The following is an 18,631-nucleotide window of genomic DNA, read 5'->3' as shown; positions in this document are numbered from 1 at the left end:
GTGAACGCGCACTTGTTTTAAATTAAAGATAAAATTAGACCAATTTAATCTTCACTCTTTGAAAATAAAATATTAACTCGAAGCTTTAACATAATTTTTTTTTGCAGGATCAGAAAACTTGATTGAAAGACGAACTGATTTAAAGAATCAGAGAGAGGCTGTAAAAACAAACCCATTGCTTCTTTATTAGTCATTTTACAGTAGTCACTCATACGTAGCTGCCTTGAGTTGGTCTTTTTTGTCTCCTTTTGTTCCTTCCTCACTTTTTATCAACACAATAGAAGAAGAGTCAGGGACAAATCATTAAAAAAAACAGACAAGAACAAGCACAAAGAAAACAAAAATGGAGAAAATGCCCCGATTCAACCCAAAAAAACCCACACATTTGGCAAAAAGTTGAGGATGATGAAGACGATGATCCAGTGCATCTTTAAAAACATCAACAAAACACAGGAAGTCCAAATTTACAAGTGAGATATGTCAGGGCTTCTGATTGGATAAGAGCTTTCCGGAGTTGTTGTCCAATCAGATTTGATCTCCTCACTCGTTGCTAAGTGGAGGCACCGCCCCCTCGATACAGTAAAAAAGAAAAAGAAAAATCAAATCAATCGACAACAAAAAAACAAAACCAACCGATAAAAAAATAAAGTATAAAAAGTGACTCCAACAGGACACGTGCTGCGTTTATGGCACAAAGTTCATCTCACCCAACAATACTTAAGATTTCCCCACATTCACCGAGTCATCCTCCAGATTCGTGGCCGCGTCGACGCGAAAACCTTTGATGACAAATGTTCGGAAACAAAATAAGCAGCAAAATAACACGCGATGCTAAATACTGATTTTTCTTTCTTTCTTTTTTTCAAAATAAATTCACGGGAGAAACCTCAATTTTCAATTAATCCGAACTGACTTCAGGCCAAATCTGAATTTAACGCACTAACCTGATTTGTCAAAATCGAACCCGTTTTTATCAATATTGCAAAACCATGCCCCCTGCAGATGAGGAGTGGAAAGTGGGCGTGGTTTCCGTTTGTCAGTTTCCTGTTGTGCAGAGTGGGCATTTTCTATTCAATTTCACAGTTAGCAAACAGAAACAACTTCAGTTGTAATCAAACATGTGAACATGTGACCCCGCCCCTCACCTGACAACAAATTTAAACTGGGGTTGTCCACTCATCCAAGTGTCCCAAGAGAAAACATCCATACGGAAGTCTAATACTCCAGGAAACACAACTTCCTCAATAAAATGCTTTTATGGGGCGTCATGACTGGATCCAAACTCGCAATCTCAATTAGCTGAAAACACAAAGGAGCCGATTTTAAACCCTGTTCATCATGAAAACGAACTCGACTTAAAAGTCTAAATGAAGATTTTGCATCCAGATCAGGAAAAAAAGACTGACTATTGATGCAAATTGAGAAAATCTGACAGTATGAAATCCAGTTTAATATGTGAATTTAGATTAAAATTCATATATAATCTGGTTCTGATGCAATCAATAAAATCAGAATCAGCTGGAATCATCAAATCTCCAAATTGCCTTAGGCAAAGGAAAACAAGAAACGGGACGTTCCCACGGTTTTCCATCTTTACCAGCAGAGAGTAAACTGATTCATTCACAAAGAAATTTAGCAGTTATGATTGGAAAGTAAAGTAAATATTAAAGATGTGACGCAAAGGTGATTTTTTTATTTAGTTTTTACCTCGAGATTTTATGATGAATCGAAAATTTTAAAACTCCACCCATTATGTTTAAGTTTAAATTCCTGATGACAATTCAACATATGGAGCATATGTTGACTTTATAAGACTGTTCGACAACATTAACGTTGAAACGCTAAAAAACGGCTGGTTTTTCAGGGAAATGTCAACAGAATATTTTTTATGTCTTCAGAGAATGTGTGGAAAAAGTCACATTAAGAGATGCCGAGAATGAGAATGAGAATTTGCAGACAGAAAACGCAAAATTTTAGTCGATAAGCTGCATGTTTCAGAATTGCAGAGTATTTCAGGCTGCGGCCTCGTTGGCGCCCCCTGCTGAGTCAAGACACACACTGAACTTGAGTTAAGTCACATTCAGCGGAAGAGCAAAGAATCGTTTGGCTGTTAGATCATCTTTTCTGCGAGGTTTCAGAAGAACCGCACGTCAAAGAGCTGTGCACTACGAGCTTCTTCCATCAAACCGTTTCATCGCGTTTGGCGAAAACGAAACCGGATCCAGCAAACGTTTGCCCTAATTACCCGAACTCCGGTGACTCAACGCGCAGGGGACAAATCCAGACTTGACAAGCTCCTCAGAGCTAATTGGACGAGTTGAGGCAAACAGCCAATCAGAGGGGAGATTTGGACCCTGACGATTCAATCTGATGACGGTTAAAAGAAAAAAAGAAAACAAAGAAAAGGCATTTAGAGGAGATTTGAATCGGAAGTCGTTTTCTCACCGACAAGAGAAAACCAAGCTGCTCGTCGTCAAACAGTGGAATAAAAGTCTTTTCTCTTAAAACACGCTGAGGTTTACATTCAGGTAGCTTTGTTTGAACCGAGCTCGCACAGACGGCATTTTCTCATTGATCTGGTCATTGATTTCTCGCTGGTCTGTTGGAGGAGTGACATCATCGGAGGCGTAGCGTTCACCCCCGATGACGAGACATCTCCGGCTCGGGTCTGTAAACAAAGCGGAGTGGACGATTTCCACTGCCAGGCAGAAGAACACTGATTCAAAGAAAACCGAAACACTGTGGACCAATCAGGTGAGAGCGGTTTCACGACGTTTCACAGAGCGAACCATGAGGTAACGAGCCACGCCTCCCCCGTTGGTCGGATTTGAATCAACTTCCGAGCTCTCGGCGGACGGACGGACGAGCGGACCTCCGAACCTGAGCGACGCCGACGGGGCTGCGGCGGGTTCCCGGCGCAACGCGGCGAGCACCGACACAGGGGGCGGAGCTCCGGTCCGACTGACACACAATAGTGGCGGTGGTGATGCGTCGGCGGACATGATGATTGACAGGAGGTAATTTACAGTAAACTACAGATATTTACACCCAGACAACAAATATGTACACTTTTACTTTTCCCATAATGCATCTCTGCTCCTCCGTGTCGCTCCGTTCTCCCGTAAAACTCAACTTTGTCCAGTGTGAGGAGAAACAACGCTCTTCCTCTTCCTGCTCTTCCTCCCTCGCATGTCTGTAGTGTACCAAGGAGAGGGGGCGGGGCTTGTGGGACACCTGGACCAATGAAAGCTCTGTCACATGGCATGGAGGCGGGCTTTAGCTGTTCTTTAGCAGCGTCCTGTCTTCAGGAGGACAGGAAGAGGAGGAGGAGGAGGAGGAGGAGGAGGAAGCAGCGGTGGTGGTAGTGGTAGCCGAAGAGGTGGACGAAGAAGTGGAGGAGGAGGAGGAAGAAGGGAAGGACAGCAGCTGCCCAGCCTCTGAGGAGAGGAGGGAGCAGGAGCGCAAATCCACCGTCTGCAGGGAGGAGCAGCGGCGCAGCAGTGGGATGCACTGCTCCGTCACCTTCACACAACCTGCAACAGACAGCAAGGGCACATGGGTAATGTACTGAAGAGGTCACGGTAATTTCTTCTGAGTCACAACAATGCAAATTGACTCGTTATTTAGAAAAATGTCACGTTTACATGGGAAAGTTTTGAAAACGACGTCCGTCTCCATGGAAACAGCAGAGAGGCCGAAAACAATGTAGTCATCACGCCAAGCCACGAGTTGGCGCTGTTGGTTGTTTTTTTAATTTTTGTAATGAAACCACACACTCGTGCAGCAGAGAAGAACACGCTATAAACATAAACAATGGACAATAAACATTGTAGTGGACAGACGACCAGGTTGGATTGTTATTACGGTGACGGTCAACTATGAAACGAAATTTTGTTGGCACCATGGAGATAATTCCACACTCGGGGTCCTCAAGGGTTTTTGTTTCTACGAGACATGAAAGTCCTGATCAGCAGACTTTGTTTGAGCCACACACTGAACGAGGAAGAGGAAGAAGCCTCCTTCTGTCTGTTGTATATGAACTGAAGCAAGACAGGTGTGGTGACAAGAAGAAACATCCTCACCTGCACATTTGTAAAAACCTAATGTAGAGAACGAACGATGCTGCGTCATAAAAGCAGTAATGAACGACATGAGCACCGTTACCTGCCAGGTTGATGTAGGTGAGGCTCTCTCTCAGGGGGGACAGGGGGGAGGTGAGGGTGTGCACCGCCTGGTCTGTGATGTGGACACAGTGGCTCAGGTCCAGCCGGGTCAGGTGGGGGACGTAGCGCACAAGGAGGCGGCACGACGCGTCCGTCAACTCCAATCCGGCCAATCGCAGCTCTGTCACATTCTGGAACCGCCCCGTTCTGGTTTCCCCGTGAGCTGAAGAGCCAATCACAGGGCCGAGGGCTTAAGAGGGGGACCTCGGGTGTGTGTGGAGAGATTCAAGTAAAAAAGGGGAGGGGAGTCTCACCTGTACGGCTGTCAGGGGGCGGGGCCAGCAGCTCCCTCAGGTGAGAGTCTTTGAGGTCCTCCACCCTGCTGAGGTCCAGCAGCTTCAGGCAAGGACAGACAGTCTGACACAGCGCGCAGACGGACGACCACGGACAACCCGCAACGTTCAGCTCCAGCAGGCCTGAGAGGGACGGGGGAGGGTGAGTGTTGAGTAGTGCTGCTGGTGGTGGTGGTGGTGGTGATGGTGGAGCAGGAACTCACCTTGCAGCCGGTTGATGAGCCACATGAGCTGCTTCTTGGAGATGTTGGTATCGCCCAGATTGAGGGAGACGGGCTGACGGCGGATGATCCCACTCAGCATCGGGGGAGTGATGGAGCGCTGCCGGCTCAGGTCGATCTGAGTCCACAAACGCTTATCACAACACCTGCAGGAGGACACACAACTGAGTCTGAGAACCTCACCCACCAACTTAGCAACCAAAAAACCAGGAGAGCCTCAACCACCAAGCAGGAGAACCACACCCACCAAGTAAACAAGAGAACCTACCCCACCAACTAAGCAACCAGGGAAATCTCACCCACCAACCAACTAGAAGAACCATGAAGTTCCAGTGCACATATGTCCTTTCAGCTCAAGTGACAGCAGCCTTCCGAAAAGTTAGTGTCATTGCACAAATACTTAAACAAACCAGCAGGTGAAACTTGTAATAGCAAATTAAGTCAAAGGTCAATGATGAGGAGTAACGTTTGTGGATGCTCCTGAAAGCCACGCATGTGAAGTGGCAGTGTGAAGTGACAGTGTGAAGTGTGCACTGACCAGCGGCTCCAGGTGCGACACACTCTCATGCAGACGCAGAGCTGGCGGTGGCTCAGGTAGGTGAAGACTCGCAGCCACACGTCGCGAGTCATGATGTGGGCGGAGCCGCAGTCCAGTGGCAGGCAGCTGGGTTCGGGGCAGGTGGGCGGCGGCCGCACAAGGTGTCGCTCCATCTGCACAGGCCGGGGCGGCGAGGGCACAGCCGGCGGACTGCGCTTCATCATCTGCGAGCGCGGCGCTACACGGGACGGCTGCGAGCAGGGCGACGCCGCCATCGCTGACATCATAAGGCCGCTGGCCCCGCCTCCGCCCCCATTGGAGGTGGGGATGGAGGAGGAGCCCCGGGACGACTGGTTCTTGCTGTTGCTACGGATCTTGTTGCTCCGGCTCCCGCTGACTTTGGCCCCACCCCCTCCCCCACCACTGTGTCTGTGATTGGTCAGACCCACGCTGGCGTTCTCCTTCTCCCCGCCCTCCCTCCCTCCTCGTGTCCGCCCATTGCGTGCTTCCTGCCCGTTGCTGCGCTGCTTCCCCGTGAAGCCATCGTGCTGCGAGGACGGCGGCAGCTGATTGGACGAGAGTGGGGAGGGCGGGGGGAGGGAGGTGGAGTTTTTGCGGGTCCTATCAGAGGTTGGCGTGTCCTCATCCTCACCGTCCATTATTCCTCCTTTCCTCCCTCGTGAGAGTAACCCCATCTCTCCTCCCCCCCGCCGCCGGGCCTTGTCCCCAGCTCCCGTCGACGCCTCCTCCTCCCGCTCCTCCTCCTCCCCCCTCGCCACCTCACTCTCCGACTCCTCGCTGGCGCTGAAGCCGAGCTCAGCTAACCGCCGCTCCCTCTCCCTCTCCCGTTCCCGCTCCCTCTCCCGCTCACTGCGGTTCCTCTCTCGCTCCGCACGGCTCCCGCTGCTGTTGCCGTAGACGACGGGTGGAGGTGGAGCGGGGGAGGAGGACGAGGGCGACGAGCCTCCACCCTGGTCTCCCCTTAGAGAGTCGTCGGAGTCTGACTCCGAGTCTGACTCGGAGCTCGAGGAGGAAGACGACGACGACGACTCCGGGCGGCGCTCAAGCAGACACATCCTCTTAAAGCGTTCCAGCTTCTCTCTGTGGTGGGAGCGCTGGTCCACGCTCGACGCCCCCCCAACGCCCCCCCCGCCGGGCTGAGAGGATGAGGAGGACGAGGAGCCTTGTAGTCCTCCTGCGCCACCTCCAGATGAGGGCGGCCCGTTTGATTCAAGCATCTCCTGTTTGGGTTTCTGAGGAGAGAAAAAGGAGACACACTGAGGAGAGAGCACACAGCACCTCCCTGTGGATATGAAAACATGCTGCACACTCAAAAAGGGACCAGGAGGTGAACAGAATAAATGTACCTTTTTCAGACGCTTCTCATGGACACCTTTCATCTGTCAATCAAACAGGAGACACAGTCAGAGCAGAGACACACACGCACACATTACACGGTGGTGTTTTTTTTGTGAACTCACTTTCTTCTTGGCGCCGCTGTCAGCAGGAAGCTCCTTCTCCTTCTTCCTCTTGTGTCCCCCGTCTGTCCTCCCCGCCTCCTCCAGGGACGGCGGGGCTTTCTTCTTTGGGGGCGGGTCGTCTGTGAGCTTCCAGCGTCCGACCTCTCCGTTATCCAGCCGCCGCTTCCCTGAGCCATCCGCCTGGTCCTGAACACAGAAACAGGACGAGCACGCCGTCTCACAGGAGGGACGCCATCACTTTCTATGATAAAACATATTCCGACATTCACACCGACTCTCACCTTGCTAGTTTTACCCTCCTTGTGGCACTTTGGACACTCCCAGCAGTTTGGGATCTCATCGTTTATGATTCCTTCAGCTTTACCCATCTGAGAGAGACAGACAAAAACGGAGGGTCACTCGTTGTAGGAGTAGGAGTTGTACCACGTAAGGCTACGTTCAAGCTTTGGAAAAATTGAGAGGATTTGGGTAAACAGCGTACTCGGCGTCACGCCTTCTTCTGCACATGTGGGTCACGTTGAGGTCGGATAATGTTCACACGCCAGTCTGATGGAGGTCACATTTAAAACGTAGTGCCAACGATCACGCAAGAAATGGGAATTGAGCATCAAGGCCTGAAGAGAGTGTGTAGCAAGTGTAGGAATGCGTTCCAGGGTGTACAAGGGCAGGTGTAGGAAGGTGTGTGCAGGGTGTGGGAGGGCAGGTGTAAGAATGCACGACGACACATGTGTTGGGTGTGTCGGGTGTAGGTGGGTGTGGGGGTATCACTGACCTTGAGACAGCTGGGGTGGATGATCTCGTTGCAGATGGTGCACTCCATCAGACACATACTGAACTTCTCCTCTTCTGAGTCCACGGTGTCTTCCTTCCCTGCCTCTCCGCACGTAAAACACACAGCAGTGTGCGGCAACACCGGCTGGAACACACACACACACATTATATCCTTCTGTGATAGCGCCACCTGCAGCTCACACATGGACTCAACACATTTGAGTTACTTCAAACAGGCAAATGATGTTCCTATTTATAACCACCAGAGTGCATCACTCCTGCATTCCTCCATCATTACTTCCTCCTTCTCCTCCAAACACACTTAACTACATGTACAGCAGCTCTGTGTGTGTGTGTGTGTGTGTGTGTGTGTGTGTGTGTGTGTGTGTGTGTGTGTGTGTGTGTGTGTTAAAGCATCTCCGTGTAATAACTATGGCGATGGATCAAAGACTACTCCCACTCACAGCACCACTCTGTGGTTACCATGGAAACGCAGCATCACTGATGTTATTTAAAGAAACCACACAAAAAACAAACATCTCGACAACACCAACACAACAAAACACACAAAAAACAAAATCTCTACCAAACATAAATCCCACAAACCCATTAAAAAGAAAGAAGTAGGGATGTGTGATAATTATTGGCCTGAGACCAAAGAAAGTTTTTCCTGATAAAAGATAAAATAAACTAACACCACTGTTGTTTTGTTTACTTTTCTTTTGTAAGTGTGTATACGTGTGTGTCTCTCACCGCCGTGCACTGCCTCAGGAGGCAGGACTGCTTCATGCGGCCGGGCCCTCCAAACTTCTTCATGTCCTTACAGAAGTGGCACTCTCCGCACTCCGTCCTCATGCAGGCCTGACAGCGCCGGCACCGCGTCCGCCTGCGCCTCGCTCCGCCGCCGCCGCCGGCCCCCCCGCCCAGCGCCTTACTGCCCGACATGCCCCAACAAGTCAGCTGGACACATAAATACACACGTCAGAACAGTTTTCAGATGATCCTGAACACACTTAAAAACTCCATCTTTCATTAGTCATTTATGTTTATTCAGCACTATCTTTTATCTAATTTTTTTAAATAAGAAAGTTGTGAGTAAGGAAGATGCTCTATAACCTGGTTGTTACCAGCTCTTAGAAAGTGAAGCTGTTATTTTAAAGAAAGCACCTCAGCTACTCTCCCAACTTCATGCCTAATAAAAATGACGACGACTTCAGTCGGTGAAATTAAGTTACTCATCACAGAGTAATCGGTTACTGACAGCAGTAGTGGAGTTAGATTACTGACGGCGTCTCAAACAAAACAGCCTCACGTTCAGGTTCATACTGGTTTTCTTCCTCTGTTGTGGATGGTAACTAAAACTAAAGAGTAACAGTAAGGGCTAAGTAAGAGGAATCTGACAGACGGAAGTGTGGGAAATATATAAAAAAAAAAAGATGTTTGCAGAGTCATGTTTGACTGTCACCACTCAGTCTGGTGTAGTTACTGTGGAGTACTTCACTTTCAATGAACAGCACACCATCTGCACACAAACATATTCACACCATGTCATTTAACTTCAAACTGTAGTTTTCCAGACTCGAGATCTGGATTAAATAATCCCAGTGAGGTTTAGAAGAAAGTCCAGGTTTGGTTTTAAAGCGCCAGGACAAGGAACCTTTGTGTACTTTTGCTTTAAGAACTCATTTTGTGTTTTGAAGAGTCCAGATCTGGTATAAACAGACACACGTCTTTGATAAGAGTCCCGGTCAGGTGATTACACTGAAGCCCCGTTCACACAGCAATGTTGTCGAATGAAAACGTAAAACTTAAGTAGCTTTTTTAGTTTGTCCGGTTACACGACAACAGTGTTTGGAGTCAACTTTTTGAAAAATATATGGTAAATGCAACTTTTCCGAAAAGCTGCCACTGGACATGTGCACCACGGCCGTGGTAGTAACGAGTCCTTCTGTTCTCCCATTGTTAATGTTTATAGCGTATAGTTTACTACACACGCGCGTGTGTGTGGTTACATCACTAAAACAGCCAACTGTGCCAACGCTAGGTCTAGCATGCCATTGTTTTTTAGCGTTTCTGCCATTTCCGGCAAAATAGTTTTCAAAACATTGCCGTGGACACACTAAACTTTTCTGAACCGAAAACACAAAAGCGATGCATTTTCACTTGAAGTGATGTTGTGTAAATCGGGCCTGAAGGCAGCTACACACTCGATTTCAGGCGTCTCAACACAGAAATAGCTCAACCGAGATGAATGAAATGTCGTGTGTTGCAGATTATATTGTGGAGGTCCGATGACTCCTAATTTCCTGACGATGTCCTAAAATGGAGACGGAGGACTCGATACACCGCACAGCTACAAGTACCACCGTACGAAGTACAGCCACTCGCCCACCGACGGGAACGCAGCAGAATATCTCAGCAAACGAATGTGTTTTTTTTTTTTTTTTTTGCACAATTCCCGATTTACCGACAGAATCAAATTAACATTTAGTGTTTGCCTTCATGAACGTGGAATGGCATTCAAAACCAGCAGTGTTATAACATCTGTATTGTCTGTGATTGTAATGTCAGCTGCTGTCACCGTAGTGAAAAGCAATGCTCCAGCTGGCTCCTGAGATTTAGATGCTGCAGACATTACTCAATCACTTTTGTTGGGTTCCCTTTCCCCCACTTTGAGATGGACCGTCGACATCGTTGCCATTTCTTGTGTGAATCCACATTATTTGCTGTAAAGAGCTCCATCCAAACCCTAATTTGAATTCTGTTTGCGCGTGATGTCAGTCAAAACGATGTTCTGCACACGAACTGCAATTCAAGAACATGAGCAGGCAACTGAACAAGACTCAGACTCAATGTATCCACAAACATCCACATCATCGCATAAATCGACGCATGACACAGCTGGACGGCGAGTAACGAACTTCTTAAAACTGCTAACATCGTGCGGACTGACACGCGTTACGTGAAAATGTATCATTTTCAGAGAAGTTTTGCATTTACATGACAACATTTTTAAAATGTCACTTTAAACAAAAACGGCAGTAACGCTGGAAACGATGTTTGCATAATGAAATCACAGATACATGCACTCACAGATCAATGTAAACATTAACAATGGGAGTATGCGTACCTTCGTACGGACGGGTGACAAAGTTGGATTGTTATTACGGTGACTCTCGACTATACAGTCACATTTACACATAGCCAGGTATATTCCAAAATGAATTATTTCCTCCGTCTAGGTTTTCAATATTAACAGTACTCACACCAAACTGTTCCCCCGCAAAATTTGTCATTTACGCAAACGCGCATAAATAACCTCGTTAAGAGCTACCATGAGCATGCCAAACCTCTTTGCGTAGTGTAACGCTAGCCAATCAGAATCCTGGAAAAAAATAAAAAAAATAATAATTTATGGCACAAATTTCTCCCATTTCTTCTGCAATAATGGCGCCAGGGCCATTTGTTTAGACCAATAGCAAAGTTGAGCTCCCCCTAAATGTTTCGCTAGAATATAAAACAAGTGAAACACGAGAAAATATTGACGGGGAATCGTGTCGATCCAAGTATAGAGACATATTGGCACCATTTCTAGAAAGTTAACCGTAAACAGGTCGCACACATATGACGCTGATGACGCTTTTGTCGCATATTGTCACGTTAAACTCCGTCTCCCACCTGAGAGTCCACATGCAAAAGTAAAAACAGCTTTGTTTACATGTAAGTAAAAAGGTCCAAATGATGTCCACGTTCTGCATTCGTTTTCGTGTAAACAAGGCCTGAAACTATAAAACACCAGGACACCATGGACTAGGAGTCCTGCCACTCTGGAGGCCGCCATTGTTGTTATTGTCCAGCCATTTGCACATGTGCAGAAGAACTCTTCACTTACAGTCGTGATGCACACACGCAGTTGCGCTTTGGAAAAGTTCCACCTTGGAAGCATTTTTCAAAAGGTTGTGTTTTAGTGGCTCTGAGCACCGCTGTCGTGTAAATAGACACGCAAAACGCAACAAAAGCTTGTAAACGACTCCCGAGCGAGTCTTGAGGTCAAGTTCAGAGTTTGACTCGATTTTAAAGAAAGTACATCGGCTCTGGTTGAATAAATCCGTAGTTTGCATTGATTCCGTTTGTGTTGGGCCAACAAGAACAACTGATGCACAGATTCCACGTCATTCATTCATAAAATTATAGCTCACTACGTAGTTTAATAGAAATTTACCATTTGTGCCTAAGATTTAAACATTATTAAGTAAATTAATTTATTACTGGAGGAACATTTAATATTTCTCTTTCAGATTTGAGCAAAAGGTAACATTTCTTTTTATTACTACTTATTATGTGATATTAAAGCTGCTGTATTGACAGGATGACATGTTATTTCAATGTGTTGTATTGAGGTATATTGACATTATTGGGTTAAGTGAAGCCTCCTCTTCACATCTAACCTGAACACAAACTGAACAAATCATTTGATTCCAGTGTGTGTGTGTGTGTGGGGGATCTGAACAATATTGTGTTGGAGATGTTAAAGCTGCTGCAGCTTTTCTCCCTCACGGTGAACCTATTTATCTCTTCATGAATGAGCAGAATGAAGCTTCGTGTGTGTGTGTGTGTGTGTGTGTGTGTGTGTGTGTGTGTGTGTGTTTGCTACACTGTGCTTTCATTTTGAAGCTGCTGCTCAGATTAAAACACACACACACTCTCTCACTCTCTCTCTCTCTCTCTCTCTCTCTCTCCTGCAGCCTGGCGGAGCTGTGCTTCTTTTGTCAGATGTGACAGAAGCCTCACGGCTCACCAGCAAGTCTGTCAGCAGTCAGCAGGTGAACTAACCCACACCGGACTGGTTGGTGCTGCAGTGGCTGGTTAGCAGGTTAATGGAGATGCGCACCGCTGAGCTACGAGATGCTATAAGCTAATGCTGATGGGGGGCGAGCCCGCACACCTCCACCTGCCATGAGGGTACACTGAAGCAGTCCCACCTATGCACGCACACTCCCTGCCTCCACCCTCCGCCCCCCGCAGTAACAGCACCACCACCCCCGAGTCGCAGGGGGGTATGGGGGAGGGGGTGAGAGGGTGCATTAAGCGTGCTAACCCGTTAGCAGGCTAACAGTTTGTCCGCCCCCCCGAGCCCCAGCGCTGAGTTCCGCTCCGACCCGCGGGCAGTAGAGCAGAAGCAGCGGCGGCGGCAGGTGGCCGACCCAACCCCCCTCCGGGCTCACCTCTCGGTATCAAGTCGCATGCTCCTGGCTCGCTCATCAGAATGAATCTCGGTTAGCCGCCGTTAGCTTCAGCGCTGCTAGCCGTCCGCTTCCTTGTTCGCTGCTCCGCCAGGCTGCTGCTCGCTCCCGGGCTGCCACCGTCTCACAGCCGGCCCATCGCTCCAGCACGCTCCCGGGACGGCCTCCCGGACCCGCGGCGGCTCGAACCGATGACCGAGGGACTGGATGTGGATGAAGGGCGCAGTGCTGCTGGCGGAGTCGTGCCCATTCACTCCCCTCCCTCTCCCTCTCTCGCTCGCTCTCTCGCTCTCCCTCTCCCTCACTGGGTCTGGATCTCTCTCTTCCCTCAGCACGTTACAGCGTGTTCCGCTCCTTCCCGGGGGGCTTCAAAACACACAACAGCTCCTTCTCACCGAGCACCGCGTTGAACCGCACGCTCCGCGGTAACCCTCCGCACGAACTAGGCCCCGTCGATCACCGCACGAGCGTGAAGCGGCCAGCGGGCGGAAAGAAGCGCCGCGCGCCACTATTGTTCTCCGGCTTCATTGTGTTGGCGCCTGGCTGCGGGGCCGTGCGTGAATCGGTGCGGGTGTCGCAGATGGATCGATCTGCCGTGGCACGTTTAACCCCCGCATGGATGACATCACACAGGTGACCGCAGCGCGCTCCACTCCGGCCTCGGAGGGACACAACACAAATAAATAAATAAACGCAGTAAATAAAACATGACAGGCCCCGCCCCTGCGTCATGACGTCGGGAGCGTCCGCAGCAGAAAGGCATCATGGGAGTTGTGGTGTTTGATTGTCGAAAAACATAAATAAGTCTAAGTCACACAAATGTTAAATAGTAGGTTAAATGACACGTAGCTAGATTATTTCTTCTCGTAGTGCTTCTGTTCATTATATTGAAAAGTATTTTGTGTAATTATCGTGTATATACGATGTGTGTTATTTTTATGACACAGCAACACGCCCCCCCCCCCCCCCCACACACCCCCCACCTTACTCCTCCTCACCTCCCCCCCGGCCTCTCCTCATGCTAACAGGCTAACAGCTAGCAGCGCTCCGTGACTCTCCGTCAGACGCACCGGCTCCGTCCACGTCCCGGAGCCACAGGACGCTACTGACCCTCCCGACGTTCAGCCACGACCCGGCCGGAGCGGCACACCGCGGGGAGACTCCCAGTAGAGGCAGCAGACCGAAGCCGTGAAGATGATCAAGCTGTTTTCTCTGAAGCAGCAGAAGAAAGACGAGGAGTCTGCCGGAGGAAACAGGACCGGAGCCGGCGGCAAGAAAGCCAGCGCGGCCCAGCTCCGGATACAGAAAGGTAGGCAGCACACCTCCAGCCCGGCTTCCCGCTCACCCCCCCCCCACCCGGTGACCGGTGACCCCCAGTTGACTGACCCAGCACACAGGCCGGAACCCGCCGGTCCGCACCGTGCCGGGTGAACCGAGCCGAGGCTCCGAGCTAACAGGCTAACTGCTAAGCTAACGACTGCTAACTGAAAACAAAACGCAGACCGAACCGCCGCTAGCACGCAGCTAACAGTCCGGAACCAGATACATCCACTAACCAGCAACCGTCTGACAGCCAGTCAACGTCTGTCAGCGGCTTGAGAGACTGGTTCGCTGATTACCCGGTGTTTACCGGCCAACCTGCTGTGTCAGGTCCCTGAGAGGGAGGCTGCACTAACCAGCAGCTAACCAGCTAGTTATCCTGTCAGTGTGACAGTCACCTAGTGGACTGGATAGGTCAAAGGTCACACTAAAACCCTAGCACTTTGGGGTGCAGTGTGATGTCAGGTTCAGGTAATTACACTGACGGTGCTTCACATCCTGGTTAAACTCCTCTCACCTGGTTTACTGATGAGCACCTACTGTCACCTCACCACCACCTGAACCATCTGACAGCCACACACAGGTCATAACAGCCGCTGAGCCGTCAGGGCAACAGTGGCTTCGGCCTCCCTGACCCGTGAGAAGGTCGGGATCAAACCGGCAATCTGCATCTCTGCGAAATAAAGCTTTCATTGTGTGTCTGCAGTCCCATTAGAAGCTGGTCACTACCTGCGCCACGGGCGCTCTGACATGTCTTCCGTCAAAACACACACACAGTCTGGAGGCTGGGAAGATAACCACGCCATCAGACGCTTGATCCAAACATCAAGATGTCAGAGGCAGGAGCCGCAGGGTCGTCAGGATCATGACGCCTCTTCAGGATGAGACTGAAACACGTGTCCAGCATGAATTCAGCCTGATCCAAAACTGTTTTCTCGACTGAGCCGGTCTCCGGTGTCCCGCGGCAGGAGGACGCTTCCTGAGGCTTTTCTTCAGTCAGCGTCATATCCTGAAATGTGATTGGTTAAAAGAGTCACCTGAAACTCTTTCAGCTCATTTCACACACAGAAAATTCAATAACTGACTTGTATTTGAGCATATCATTTAAACATAAAACAATACAAACAGTACAACCTTCAAATCCAAAATATATTTAGCAAAACTCTGAAGCTAAATGTGCCCTCTCTCTCGAACACAGAGAAAAGATCCATCTGTGTAATCACATCCCATAATAACTGCGAACATTAAGTTAATATAAGCCACGCTTCATCTATCGAACAACAAATAAACCTGTCCTTTTTTTCTTAAATGAACACTATGTTCAGTTTATTCTACATATCAAAGAACATAAACTTTTTTAGTTTAACTTTTCAAGTTAGCCAACACAACATCACAAAGCCTTTATAAGTGACTATAACACGTTTTCCTGATTGTGTAACTTTACAACAGATTATACCATAATGAATATGCTTGATATGACTTTAATAACACGTTACTGTGACCCAGATATCAAACCTCATGGATGATTCTTTCCTTTTGAATGATTAGTGGACGTAGTCAATTGTTATAATTTAAACATCATGTGCAGAATATTTAGCTCTCATTTGGAGTGTGTATGTTTTGTTCTTTTGTCTTTCTCATTGTGACAGGAAATATTATCATCCGTATTTTTCCGTTAAACTGGAACCAAAATTCCTTAAACAAAAGCTCCGCCTGGTCAACGCTGACGTCGCGATGATTTCACCCGATTGCATTTGACTCTGGTTTGTGTTTCAGACATCAATGAGTTGAACCTGCCAAAGACGTGCGAGATCAACTTCCCAGACGATGACGACCTGCTCAACTTCAGACTCATCATCTCTCCTGACGAGGTGAGCGCACGCACACACGCCGCGGTTCACACGCTGTGACGCATCACCTACGCGACATGCCGTGCGGCGACCACCCGGGAAAAGTTTCCGTGTGCACCACCGGACACAATGAGGCGACGTCAAAAAGAGAAAACGCAGCGTGAAGAAGTAGGGAATCTCGACACAATGAAAGACGACCTCGAGAAACCATCAAGAAACACAAAAACAAGAATTAAAAACTATCCCAACAGCAACTTGAAAACTCACAAGCTGTTTTCACAAGTCTGGAATCAACATTTATCAAGAGAACAGAGACGTTTTAGAAGCAGTTACATTGTAGGAACTAGAAACACTGTATATACACACACGCACGCACACAGTACTGTTTTTAAATGTGTGTGTGCTTTCTCTCAGGGGTTCTACAAAGGAGGAAAATTTATCTTCAGCTTTAAGGTGAGTGTACACACAGAGAGAAACAACTATTTACTAACAGTCCTCTGATCCTTCACACAGTTTTGTTTTAACCATTTTGGTGTGTGTGTGTGTGTGTGTGTGTGTGTGTGTGTGTGTGTGTGTGTGTGTGTGTGTGTGTGTGTGTGTGTGTGTGTGTGTGTGTGTGTGTGTGTGTGTGTGTGTGTGTGTGTGTGTGTGTGTGTGTGTGTGTGTGTGTGTGTGTGTGTGTGTGTGTGTGTGTGTGTGTGTGTGTTCGTTCAGGTAGGACAGGGTTACCCTCACGACCCCCCGAAGGTGAAGTGTGAGACGATGGTTTATCACCCCAACATCGACCTGGAAGGAAACGTCTGCCTAAACATTTTAAGGTGTGTGTATGTTTGAAGCGGTGGGGTCATAGAGGGTGGGGTGTTTCTGTGGTTACCATGGTAACATGTGCCCGCTGTGTGTTCTCCTCAGAGAGGACTGGAAGCCTGTGCTGACAATAAACTCCATCATCTACGGTCTACAGTATCTATTTCTAGTGAGTGACGCACACATGAACATGTACATATACACACAACGTTGTGAGACACACATTTTATCCCCCCGCCCCCCCAGGAGCCGAACCCAGAGGACCCCCTGAACAAGGAGGCAGCAGAGGTCCTGCAGACGAACCGGCGGCTCTTTGAGCAGAACGTCCACCGCTCTCTGCGGGGTGGCTACGTGGGCGCCACCTACTTCGAGAGATGTCTTAAATAACTTGGCGTACCGTGACCCCCCCTCCCCCCACCACCACCCCAATCCACCCCCACTCCTGCAACCGCCCCTCCCCTCTTGCTCCTCCTCAGTCCAACCTGTGGGCAGAAACCAGGAGCTGCAGCGACCGAACGCAGCACGCCACAAGATGCTACTTTTTTTTTTTGTTTGTTTGTTTTTTAAACTAAAGAAGAAGAAACCCCCGACATTTGTTTGAAAACGCAGCATTAAACCGTTTACACGCCACAGGGAGGGGGGAGCGCCCACACAGAACACACGGCGGGAGGACTCAGACGGCGACCAGCTGAGGAAGATGATGGCGACGGGGGAAGCGGTTGGTGAATGTTTGGGGCGACGCTGCCGATAACGATACCCACGTGATTTTTTTATTTTTTTTTGGTCTTTGTTTTTTTACATTGCTTTGCGTGTGCCGTCGACGCTGGTCAGAAGGACACGCGCCCCCCCCCCACCTCCTTCTCACCAACTTTGACCTGCAGCAAACTCCAAACTCACTCTGGACGTCTGTGGGAGGAGCCTATAGTGATGCTGTCATACTGAGGGTGGGGCTTCTGCGTTGCGGCTGGCTGTTGGGCGATTGTTACGCACATTGGTGGGCATGGTTTGTCTAAGTGGGAGGGGCTTGTGAGTTACAAAAAAAGAGCACATGCCTTAAAGTAAAGTTCCTCTCAGTTAAACAATTATTGTGGCTGTGGCGACTCAACCTGCAGGTGGCGCTGTTGCTGATTGGACACAGGTGTTACAGGCAATGGCCAATGAGAGTCCAGAATGCACCTGAGCCGTTTGGAGTTTGCTGCTATGGTGACACACACATATGCTGGTGGGTGGAGCATTATATCATGTGGGTGGGGCTGTTGTCAGAAGGGGGAGGGTTGTTTAAGTGAATAGGGGCGATGTGGGTTGGGTTATGGGGGAGGGGGGTACCTGATTTTCATTTGTGGGGGATGGGGTTGTGGGCGGGGTCTTAGCAGAGGGGAGGGGCTTAAAATGTTGGGGTTCTATTGTGTATATTGAAACTGCGGCTGTTCACATCGACTGCAATATGATTTATGTTAAATAAAATATGGACTTGAATGATTCAAACGTTTGTGTCGTCTGTCACCGTGACGTTTCTCTGACTGGAGTTGTCTTGTTGCCTCTGTAACTGGATGAAACCTGCAGCTTGGAGATGTTTGTTACATCTGCCACTCGATTCAATGTTACTGAATCTGGAGGCCTTGAATGTCAAGAGTCACGTTGAGCAGCACAGAGAAAAGACGCGGTTTCTCTCGTTTTCTCTTTCAGGGAAAATGTCAGTCGTCTGTCGTTACCTTCATACATGTTGCTGCGTTCAATGAGGATCAGAGAACCTGAATTGTTTTTAAACCTTCCTTTTCCCAACAATTTGCGTGAGTTGGATTTGAAATTCATATAATTAAGAGTGTTGCTGACTGTCTCTCCTCGGCACTGAGCTACAATCTGACAGTTTTCTGTTTTACGGGCAGT

The 18,631-nt window shown here is 48.7% G+C and overlaps 2 protein-coding genes across 2 annotated transcripts; one reads left to right on the top strand and one right to left on the bottom strand.

Annotated features, from left to right (window-relative positions):
- Positions 1–165: 165 nt before the first annotated feature.
- Positions 166–12,890, bottom strand: fbxl19 (F-box and leucine rich repeat protein 19). The gene is made up of 11 exons (XM_080487319.1): positions 12,753–12,890; positions 8,281–8,487; positions 7,529–7,672; positions 7,038–7,124; positions 6,757–6,942; positions 6,643–6,675; positions 5,276–6,528; positions 4,720–4,883; positions 4,478–4,639; positions 4,165–4,386; positions 166–3,533 (listed from the first exon to the last, which is right to left on the bottom strand). The coding sequence occupies exons 2-11, from the start codon at positions 8,470–8,472 to the stop codon at positions 3,277–3,279; spliced, it is 2,700 nt and encodes an 899-aa protein (XP_080343445.1). The 5' UTR covers positions 8,473–8,487; positions 12,753–12,890; the 3' UTR covers positions 166–3,276.
- On the top strand, positions 12,698–18,226 carry ube2m (ubiquitin conjugating enzyme E2 M). The gene is made up of 7 exons (XM_080487385.1): positions 12,698–13,403; positions 13,799–14,079; positions 15,867–15,961; positions 16,355–16,393; positions 16,655–16,758; positions 16,850–16,913; positions 16,991–18,226. The coding sequence occupies exons 2-7, from the start codon at positions 13,965–13,967 to the stop codon at positions 17,129–17,131; spliced, it is 558 nt and encodes a 185-aa protein (XP_080343511.1). The 5' UTR covers positions 12,698–13,403; positions 13,799–13,964; the 3' UTR covers positions 17,132–18,226.
- The last annotated feature ends 405 nt before the right edge of the window (positions 18,227–18,631 follow it).

The sequence above is a fragment of the Lipophrys pholis genome (assembly GCF_963383615.2).
Source record: "Lipophrys pholis genome assembly, chromosome: 19".
Classification (NCBI taxonomy): Eukaryota; Metazoa; Chordata; class Actinopteri; order Blenniiformes; family Blenniidae; genus Lipophrys; species Lipophrys pholis.
This window is presented reverse-complemented; position numbering and strand designations above follow the sequence as displayed.

What these genes read in the sequence shown, in the direction of transcription:
- ube2m (XM_080487385.1), top strand. Translation starts at nt 13,965, where the DNA reads ATGATCAAGCTGTTTTCTCTGAAGCAGCAGAAGAAAGACGAGGAGTCT. An exon ending in TCATCATCTCTCCTGACGAG is followed by an intron (nt 15,962 to 16,354) that starts GTGAGCGCACGC and finishes GCTTTCTCTCAG; the next exon opens with GGGTTCTACAAAGGAGGAAA. An exon ending in GTCTGCCTAAACATTTTAAG is followed by an intron (nt 16,759 to 16,849) that starts GTGTGTGTATGT and finishes TGTTCTCCTCAG; the next exon opens with AGAGGACTGGAAGCCTGTGC.
- fbxl19 (XM_080487319.1), bottom strand. Translation starts at nt 8,472, where the DNA reads ATGTCGGGCAGTAAGGCGCTGGGCGGGGGGGCCGGCGGCGGCGGCGGA. An exon ending in TCCACCCCAGCTGTCTCAAG is followed by an intron (nt 7,125 to 7,528) that starts GTCAGTGATACC and finishes TGTCTCTCTCAG; the next exon opens with ATGGGTAAAGCTGAAGGAAT. An exon ending in GCCCCCTGACAGCCGTACAG is followed by an intron (nt 4,387 to 4,477) that starts GTGAGACTCCCC and finishes TTGGCTCTTCAG; the next exon opens with CTCACGGGGAAACCAGAACG.